Source organism: Anser cygnoides, chromosome 2, assembly GCF_040182565.1.
Source record: "Anser cygnoides isolate HZ-2024a breed goose chromosome 2, Taihu_goose_T2T_genome, whole genome shotgun sequence".
NCBI classification, from domain to species: Eukaryota; Metazoa; Chordata; class Aves; order Anseriformes; family Anatidae; genus Anser; species Anser cygnoides.
The window spans coordinates 50,726,690-50,736,862 of NC_089874.1; the positions used below are offsets into that span (position 1 = coordinate 50,726,690).

Below are 10,173 nucleotides of genomic sequence, written 5' to 3' on the forward strand. Positions count from 1 at the left end.
TCTTAACACCTGAGTAATGCCGCGCATGACTCATCCTTTCTCACAATGTCAAAGATGTTCAGTTCTGCAGGACCGATGCACCGTGGGTCCAAACGGCTGTTGGCTGTTTCAGCTCCATTCACTGTCAGGTCATCCTTCCAACGGACAAAAATTTAACAACACTTGTATGTATTTATGTGTGGAGTGTGTTTAAAGGAGAACTGTATTCCCATATCGCTACTTTGGATAAACAAGCCCAACCCATGCTTTCTTTTTCAACTGGATTTTCAGCCCAACTTCCAGTACAGCGTTAACGAAATGTACATGGAGAGATGCACTCAGTAATAGCTACAGGAGCTATCATTCTAATCTCCTTCAGTGAACTTCACTGTAAAACTTAAAATGTCACATCTCCTCCATGCACAATTTTTAATTAAAAACTGCATTGAAAAGGTCAGGACAGCTTGACTCTCTGCTGCCCACATACTGATAACCCAACAGCAGTGAAAGCAAGTAGTAGTAAACAAAATTCTTCTCAGCTTGAAAAGAAACTGATAAGGACTCTCCACCTGGAGTAACTAACAAACAGCAGTGGCAATGGCTCTTTTCCATGTACCACTCGTAAGTAATCACTACTGCTCATCCCTGATAATGAAATTCTTGCTGGCTTTCCTTTTAAATAATACACAGCTCATCATCTTATCACTTTCCTCCTCTTTGGCACTATCTTCATCTGCTTCTACCCTGAGATTACAATCTTATATTTAAGCACTGGGCCCAATGTGCTTTTGCACTTGTAATATATGGGTGCCAATAAACTGTCAGCGGCACCAAAACCTACTTCATTTCATTCTATGTAATTATGTGCTTGTGACAAGCTCTTAGTTGTGCATCTTTTTAGTGCTAACATTTGGAGACTGCATTTGCATTGCTTAGATAGGCAGTTTTCATTTCTTTCAGAGGAAAATTTTACTTCTGATGCTATTGTTAGCCATGGTAATTACTACAGATTCAGCTGAACCTTCCCTACACATGTATTCAGGTTTATGTATGCCATGAAAGTCTGAACTGAGTAATGGAACATGACATGTTTTATCATCAAGGACAGGAGCATAGCTGTTACAACATACCTGGCATTACCACGTTGGAACTTTTTGATTCAGCACCAAAGTGACTTCCTCATGTAGGAAAGCTGAAATGCAGACTGCATTTGAGTTTTGACTGCCAATTTCTCCTTTCCAAGTGAAATATTAGATTTATAGAGAAACTTGTCCGACTAGAAAGAGATTTTTCACAAATGTCATGATTGGCTCACGCCTAGAATTTTATTCAATCCATTCAAAAAATAGACAGAACTATAAGGTGGCACATATTGTCAGAGAATACAAATGTCACATCCTCCTTTAAACAGTTTAATTTAAATCCATAGATTAAGACAGTGAAATAACTGCCCCAGGTGAGAAAATAATCAAGGGTCTTCAATGAAAGTGTAAGTCTTCAGGAAAGCATTTACACAAATGTATCTGGTAAGCATAACTTTTCTATCATCTATAAAAATATAAACAGCATTTCAAAATGTCTTTAGATAAGTATGTTAAAGTCATCTAACATGGCATTAACGTACTGACAGAAAACGGGGCCTGGGCATGTCAAACTGCACCTAGTAATCCATACCCAGCCAAAACTAAAACAACCTGTATGTGTTTCAAACATAATACAACATAACAGTAGAAGCAATTTCAAACCAAAGATAGACAAGTATGATGTTCCTCCTTTCATATGAATTCCTTATCTTTTTTGTTTTTTATTACTATGACAATGATTAAGAGAAAAGTGGCAGTTCTGCACAGGCTAGTTGTAACTCTGGAACAAGTATAATTTGCCTTTCCCAGAAAGTAACCTTACTGGGAAGTGAAGTGTGCCAGGATCAAACTAAGGGCACTCCAATGTCATGTATGTTTTACTTGTGCATTATTACTTCGATGAGGACTGTAGCATGTGATAGGAGGACAAGTGCACATTACAAGGGCAGAACCTTGGCTCCCTGGACAGCAGAACCAGGCAGAGTAAAGAGTATTTTAAAGACAAGAAAAAACAAAACACCAACTCATCTAAACTTTAAACAGTGCAATGTAAGGTATTCCTGGTACAGCTGTCATAAATGCACCTTGTATTTTCTAGGGATGCAATCTGGTAAGCTAGACACCTAATCATCGTTGCAAGGACTTACTGGTTCAACACAGATTAAAATGTTTGAATACACTGCATATATTGGTCACAGGTCTAATCACATAATTTCACTTCTCCCAGTCCTAAATTTGCACTGGAACAGCTTCCCAATCAGCTGTGAATTTGTATAGCAGAGCACTTGATGTTGTAATTGACTAGCACGTATGCCAACAACAGCTGATATTTTCCAGTAAAGTGATCTACAAGTGAGAAACAAAACCAAAGGGTCAGGTTTCAGGTAAAGGTTGGACATTTTGAACTTTGGACAAAGTGACAGGTATCTTTGATTCTCCGGGTGCTGGCGCTTTTGTGACTGGGGTTGCATGGGCTTTTACATCTGCTATTCTTTCTTTAAATCTTTGCTGGAGGTATTTTTCTTCTTTGGAGTAACTTTTAGCAAAAGCAGACATCAACAGACATGCTGACATGGCGGTCCCTCCAATGCAAAACAAGATCGCTCCTGCCAGCTTGCATATATCAAGGGACCCATTAAACTGAATGGCACGAGTATCCACCACAACAAAATCATCTTTCCCAAGAGCTTCAATTTTTGGTGGCACAAGAAAACCCACTACAAGAACCGTTAAACCTATCAGCATAAAAGCCGTCCCAGAGATGAGTCCGACCTGGAAAACAAAGAAAATTAAGCAATGAATATGGCCTTCTAGTTTTCTGTCAGTAAGAGGTTCTAGAGAACATTTATCTTTTACAGTGCCTTGCAGATACTTTTTTTTGTTGTAAGCGAAGGCTGATGTTTTCCTTTTGTGTGGCTCTACTGGAACTAGAATATACAGAGGAACTATCTTTTTACAACTCATATAATTCAATATTGACATTTCTGGAAACACCAGAATACACATCTATACTTCTACATAGCACCTCACACCCAAATGGCCTGTCACAGAAAGGATCACAGTTTAACCCCAGTACTGTGTGACTGATTATTTCTTTAGCTTTAGGTGGTGCTTAGCACCAACTGTTCAGGCCCCGATGATAGTCTGTGTCATATCCACCACTTGCCATGAAGAGTTCACAGAATACTCCTAGCACAATTTCCATTAGTGCAAAATTTGATTCACACAGGATGGGCTACCATCAGAGCAGAAGGTTTGGATTAGATGACCTCCACAGCCCCCTTCCAGAGAATCTGAGAATACCAGAGGATGAAGTTCCCTCATATGAATGGAGGTCTTACTGTTGTTCTTAATCCCCAGGTTGCATGGTTCCACTGTTAACCTACCATTGCCATTTGTAATTATCTTACAGGACTATTAAGCTCTTGAATTTGGAAAACCCTGCCCATAACAAGACTTTGAGGTTTCAGTGATGTGGCTCCCTGTGACAGAGAAGCTAGAGGATCCAAAAACCCCAGAACTCCCCTGGAAGCTGATGTATCTTGGTTTAAAAAGAAATAAAAACTAACAAACAAAACCCACACACTTTTGTGTTAAGACAGATGGTTATTCAGTCATCTCAGTGAAACCTGAGCAACTGAATCCCTAAGATCATTAGTTACATGTGAATATCTCGACATAGGAGTTTCTCTCTCCAGTACCCAGCAATGGGTAGTACCTTCCAGAACGTAGAGCTCCACCTGCTAGGCGATCTCTGGATCTGAAAATCATCCTCATACTCCCATATTGAAGCTGTGCAGTCCTCATAAAACTGATGCAGGTAGGACCGAACTCCATAGCGTTGGTAACCTCCCTCGGTGCTGCCCTGCGTGTGCTTGGTCCCACAGATGTCAGCATAGGAGCTCATCTTTCCTACCTGCAACAAGAGGTTTCATGCAAAGCAGATCTAATTATTGACGTGGCAGGAGATGAAAGCTAGCTACACACGCTCCAGGTGACATGAAGAAAAACAGCCTTCATAATGAGCCTGGTAATGTGTGCAATGACTCAGCTGAAGCAAACCCAGGGCACTGAGCATTTTGGTGCAGCACAGCCTAAAGACGCTGCATGAACGCTCTCTCCCGTATGTAGGGTGCCTGGTCCCCAACCTTCACACTAGCGCGCTACTGGGTTTCTGTAGAGATGGAAAAAGAGCAGAGGTCAGGTAACAAAAGCCATCATCCCTTAAGGGCTCAAACTGCCTCTGAGGCAGACTCTAGTTCTATCAGTTCACTAGAGTTTGCAACCTTACAAAATTTCAAATGAGTGTTTTTTTTTGTTATTATTTTTTTTTTTTAATGTTTTCACCTGAGCTTTTGAACTTTAAGACTATGTGCTGACGTAACATTCATAGCCGTAAGAAACGCAGGCAAAGTAAGTACCAACCAGATCGAACCTCTACATATCCTGCACTTAAATACAGATAGTTGAAAATGAAAAAGACGGAATGGCACAACAGCACCAATGCGCTCACCTAAGAATGAAATGCAAATACTGAATTTGTGGCAAATCACTGCTCCCTTGGAGAATTCAATACCCAAGCTCCTCCTGACTTTAATGAAATAAGAATTTTGCCTGCTATGGAAACTGCTAACAAAATTCCCTGTTTTTTCCACTTCACTGAAGTTATCCTAACTTAGAAAATTAGTATTTAACTATGCAGGTCTGAACTTGCACAGGTATGATGCTAGTGAATTCATTAAAGTAATACCAGCCCCTCAAAAACTTGAGCAATAGGTCAGTATTATTTAAGCTGAATGGCTTCTCTTTAAAGAGTTCAAAAAGTCTTAGTCCAAAGGGAAATATTAATTCATACCCAAATCTGAATGTCACAACTCAATTTATCAACTTCAAACAGCTTCAGTGGGTTCACTTGACCACCACAGCCACTGCAATTTTACTTGGAGGGAGGGAGGGAAGGAAGGAAGGTTTGATGTGCTCATTGCAGCTAGGACCTCTGTTTTACAGCCTTGCAGTCCCTTTGCCCTTCAATAATGTCTGATCTTGCTGGGTACGAAATACCTGTTTATGCAAGGGAAAAAACAGACACTGCTGCATTTAATTTCAGCAGAAGCCAAAATGTGCCAACAGGTAATGGCAACCAGCTGAAGCTCTTGGCTGGTTCTGAAATCAGCACTGATATGATGATGACCTTCTAAGTTTTTGGAATTTGGTTGCATTCTTGGCCCTGTGAGAAAGGGCTTCACTGTTTCCTCTTTATTGTTAACCATCTTGGCTTTTATTTACTTTGTATATTTAATATGTATTTAGTTTGGGATTTCATGATCTCAACATCTTATGATTGCAAGTTTCTCTACTGCGATTCAAGGCAAAGTTTCAAGACTCTCAGAGAAGTTATGGCAAAGATGACATTGATAAAAGAGCTTGAAAAAACTAACTTATTTCAATGCTCAAAATTGCTGATCCATAGCTCTTTTTGATAGAACAACAACAAAATAGCAACATAGATATGCAGGACATTATCATGTGCATATAATCTGAACCCTTATGGGGAAACCCTGGAAATTATTCTGCTTTTCAAGCCTGCTTGTTCTTTTACAAAGGTGGTCTTTTTGTTTCCCTTGGGAGTTTCTCCTGTTTATTCCTTGACCAAAAAGAAATGAAATAGTCCTCTTGTTTCACTGCCACTATTTCTTCAATAGCTGGCTAGCTGCCATTTTCCACAGGACAAGCACTGAAGAGAGCTCTGTCTACCCACTACAGATAAAAAAACAAAAAACAAAAAAGAGAGAATAACTCAGGGTAAAAGGAGAGCATGGCAAGATCATCTATATGCAGAGTTCTACAAGTTGACAAGAGACAGCAAAGTATGTTTTGAGTGTTTCCATGAGAAATCATAGAAAACTTCACCATTGAAAGGAAAAGTAGCAAACGATATTCAGTAAAAATGAGAAGTGGCTTAACTTAGAAAAAGTGTTCTGAACTCCTAGTTAACTCCTATATACTTCCCAGACAGTAAAAAGTCATCTTAGTTGTCACGTACCCATTATCTGTGCCCATTCAAAGAACGGGGGGAATTACGTATGCCATTTGCCAAAAATCATCCTAAACTGGTGCTGAACCTAGAACCAGAAAGCACTGTACCTAATCTCAGTGTAGGACTGCACATCACAACAAAGCCACAGTGTATTTTACCATAACCGCCTCAACTGTCACACACAGACTCATGCAGCCTATACCTCAATATCACTTAGGAAGAGGTTACGCCCATATACCTGAACCTGCCTTTGGTTATTGGTAAGCAAGCACTGCACCTCCCACATCACAAAGAGAAGAAAATAAAGAGGTCAACCAAACCTTTGCAGAGAATCATACTCTCAGGTCCTTACTCTGATCTTTATTCTCATATCAAAGCTACCTCCTTAAATTACATGCAGCTGTTTGCCAATTTAATGTACTCAGGTGAGCATATTTAGTGTCACACAACGAGCTGAATAGGTGGCACTTTTCCTGGATGTAATTGACTTGACAAGGTCAAGGCAGGGAAGTACCAGACCCAGCTGCCACCAGGGAACACTTTTAGATGACTTTTTTTCCTTCCAGAATTCTGGAAAGAAGGTGCAACACACATTCATGAATTTGGATTTTCTTAAATTAATGTAACTGTAGTAAACTAAAGTTGCTGATTCAATGCAATGTGACAGAAACCTGTACAAATATATTTTTCTTGAATTCACTGCACTGTCTGTATGTTTACCTGTTGAGAAAGATATCGGGGGGATTGGTGTTTCTAATGATGAATTACCTGCAAGAACCCCATAACCCGTAATCACTTATCTTACACAGATTCTTTTTCTGTAACAATCTAAAATGCTAATAGGTGGTTTTGGTCAGGCATACGAGCAAAATGATAAATAAGAGCTTGGGAGGTTGAATACTAGACAAAAGAAAATGATATTTTGTCTGAAAGAGCTGTGACAACATCAAGTACTATGACCTTTTAAAATGGAAAGAAAAAACTTGCCTAGATCTAGTCAGCATCACCAGTCCTTTTCAAGCGCTGCATAATATGAGTGCTACTGCACCTTTTCTTATCATAAATGGAAGAGTCTGAACATAATCTCCTACCTTTTGGAAAAATCTCATCCCTTAGAGAGGAGGAAAGAGAAGGCTTCCCAGCCCTATATGACTCACTGAAGCAGTCTGGTAATTTGGCCTAAGATGGTCTCTTTTCTCAGCTGCAGTGTAAACATTATGTTCTTGCTATGTACTGATGAGGCAGAGGAGCTGAAACAGTCAGAGCATGGTGGGAAAAAGCAGCTTTACATAAATGTTAGTGCCCGCATCGATTTACAGTGGGTGAATAAGTGCTGCAGTAGATATGTCCTCTTGAGTGTTGATGTCTATTTGCATGTCTCACCTTCATGGATGAGAAACTAAACGCTGAGATGTTGGGAAACTTGCTGGAAAGAAAGACTGACTGTTACTCAAATCTGCATTAAGCACGAGCCCAGAACACGCACCCAGGCTGCAGGAAGTCATTTATCTTTACAAGATTTTCAGCGTCTAAACCCAAGATGTCTAGGAACATGCGGGATAGATGACCGCGGCTTCAGCGCACGCCACTGCGTAGCAGCAACCCATCCCCTAGCAACTTTTGTTTCCATGGCAAAAGCTGTCCTGTTTACCTTGAGCTTTACTATCCCCCACTGATCCACAGAGATGTAACCGGACTGGCGAGCAGGCAGGTAAAAAAGATGAGCATGATCCATGAAAAATTACCCGATACGTTTATCCAGCTCCTTCGGATTACTTCCCACTGAAGGGTCGGTCACGTTTTAAAAGCCGTAAGGGATGAGGAGGGCAGAGCAAATTCGGGGGTGCCACTTGTGCATCCCGCACAGCCAACGCAGACCCCCGGCTCTGGGGGGGGTCCTGACAGAAAACCCCTCTCTCCTCTCCTGTCCCCTCCGCAGTCGCACCCCACGGCCCCCCGGATGCCCCTCCCTGCCCCATTTCACCGCGCTGACGGGGAGGCAGAGCCCTCCGGGGGGCGAGCACCGCAACGCGAACCCGGTGGCACCAGGCAGGGCCCCCCCGACAGCCCCGGCCCCGCCGCTGCCCGCGGGGCCGCTCGCTGAGGGACCCCGGCCGGCCGCGGGCTCGGAGGAAAGGCTCTGCGGGGCTCTCGGTGCCCCCCACGGCCGGCCCCGCTCCGCGCCCCCCGCCCGGCCGAGCCCCACGTTTCCGCTGGGTTTACCTGTCCTCCCGCCGCGGCGGCGCTAGCTGCGGCTCGCCCGGCCCGGCCCCGTCCCCATCCCGCTCGGCGCCGCCCCGCACGGCCCCAGCGCGCAGCGCCCGCCGCGCCCTGCCTCGGCGCTGCAACGCCGCCCACGGCCGGGCCGGGCCGGGCTGGGCTGGGCCCGCAGGGACAAGGGGCCGAAGGCGGCCACCCAGTGAGCACGGAGGGCCCTGAGGCCCTGCCCGGCCTCAGCCGGGTGGCGGTGGGCAAGGCGTTGATGTCTTGGGTCTGCCGCGATAACGAGAGGTTGTGGGGTCAGCAGGAGGGGCTGCAAGGCAGGGAGTTTGGGGGAGTAAGGAACGGAGTGAGGGAAGAGTTAGAAGGCATGACAAGACACTAAGGTGTATCCCGCAAAGAGGCAACGTGCGATTCCCCTGGAAAATAAATACGTGGAAGGAACGCTAAGGAGTCATTTTAATATCCCACACTGAAATACATACAAAAAAATAGAGTGGCACTGCATGCAGGAAATACGGAAGTGCATCAAAGCAAAATGAGATAGTAAAAATGGAAGGAAAAATAAGTGTTGTTTTTTTTTTTTAATTGATTGAATTACTATAGTATCTGAGGAAAATAAAACTAATGGTAGTTTAATTAATAATAATGTCCAAGCTCCTTTAAAACAAACAAACTGCTCTTGATGACAAAAACAAACAAAAAGCAATGTTGGACAGTTCCAAACTAGGAATCTTAAGAATAGCTATGAAAAGTGCAAGTGAGGGAGTACATTCAGAAGAAAAAATGCTCATTTAGGTGGGCTCCATCCTCTTGCAAAGCTGAGTGCCCTTTTCGTTTAATGAGCAATGACGAGCATGGTTCTCCTAACCTGAGCACAGCTCCTTCCAGAGCAGTACAGTAATCAGTGAGTAGTATTAGCATACCCTAGCCCAAGGCAATTAACAAGGCATTAAACTGACAATTATTTGTGAAAAAAAATCCAGAAAATCCAGCGAAGCCATAAATGAACGAGTAACAGGACAGAATATCAGAACAGATTTTCTGTTTGTTTGTCCTGTAAGGACAGCTAACACCTATTTTTACAGGTAGTATCACTGTTAGGATTGAATGCTGCTTCAAGCTAAATCAAGTAGATGTATTCTATTAAAAAATGTAGTTAATCTATGTGAGCTGTCCTCTACTCACAAACATAGCTTTTGATTATTTACATAGTGACAAGGGAGATAATTACAAGATGAAATACATGTGTTAACTGGTACAGTTTTGTTTGCTTACACAGAAGGAATGTGCTCAGCAAACTATGACAAATTAGCATTGTAGCAATAGGGACATTTGCAGTAAAGCTAAAAATGACCCGTTAACTCCAAACTAACAAACTTTAAGATTCACCATTGTTAATCTCAGAAGTTGCTTTTAGTGCACATCTGGATGCAGCCATGGCTGGCTGGGAGGGGAAGGTGGGTTTTAGACATACAACCGTGGCTGCGTTGTGTCAATAAAGCACAATATTGTTTGCTATTGATGGACTTTGAGTTCCCTCCGTTCCTGCCTGCGCTTAGCACCAGCGGTAAACAGGTAGTGGCAGCTGTTGAAGTTGCTAGGTTCACTGCGCTCATCTCTGTTCTCAAGGACAAAGCGCACACACACCTGAGCTGGAAGATGGCTGTGTTATAGCTGGACACCACCTCAAACTAATAAATGAAGGAGGGAAAGGGGAGAAGGTATGTCTGCAGAAGGTTTTGGAGGAAGCTACAGATGTTCATTAGGAAGGGTATTAACTCAATCTGAGATTGGAACTGAGCTTGAAGTATAAGTAAATGTGGTTATGAGAGATGTTGAACAGAGCAGTAT

General features: G+C 42.7%; 1 protein-coding gene across 5 annotated transcripts; it reads right to left on the reverse strand.

Moving 5' to 3' along the window:
- Positions 1-1,279: 1,279 nt before the first annotated feature.
- NRSN1 (neurensin 1) lies at positions 1,280-8,475 on the reverse strand. 5 transcript variants are annotated; one of them, XM_066992061.1, is made up of 3 exons: positions 8,323-8,475; positions 3,781-3,978; positions 1,280-2,834 (listed from the first exon to the last, which is right to left on the reverse strand). In XM_066992061.1, exons 2-3 carry the CDS (start codon positions 3,967-3,969, stop codon positions 2,436-2,438), a joined length of 588 nt encoding a protein of 195 aa, XP_066848162.1. In that variant the 5' UTR covers positions 3,970-3,978; positions 8,323-8,475; the 3' UTR covers positions 1,280-2,435. The 5 variants fall into 5 exon arrangements, with proteins under 5 accessions (XP_066848162.1, XP_013040307.1, XP_013040309.1 ...); XM_013184853.3 differs by lacking the exon at positions 8,323-8,475 and adding an exon at positions 7,751-7,767; XM_013184855.3 differs by lacking the exon at positions 8,323-8,475 and adding an exon at positions 6,420-6,520.
- Positions 8,476-10,173: the final 1,698 nt, after the last annotated feature.

Excerpts from the sequence above, each read along its gene's own strand:
- NRSN1 (XM_013184854.3), bottom strand. The coding sequence starts at position 6,385 with ATGTGGGAGGTGCAGTGCTTGCTTACCAATAACCAAAGGCAGGTTCAG. Across the intron at positions 3,979-6,337 it reads ATAACCAAAGGCAGGTTCAG|GTAGGAAAGATGAGCTCCTA; the intron begins GTATATGGGCGT and ends CTCTTGTTGCAG. Across the intron at positions 2,835-3,780 it reads GGAGCTCTACGTTCTGGAAG|GTCGGACTCATCTCTGGGAC; the intron begins GTACTACCCATT and ends TTTGTTTTCCAG.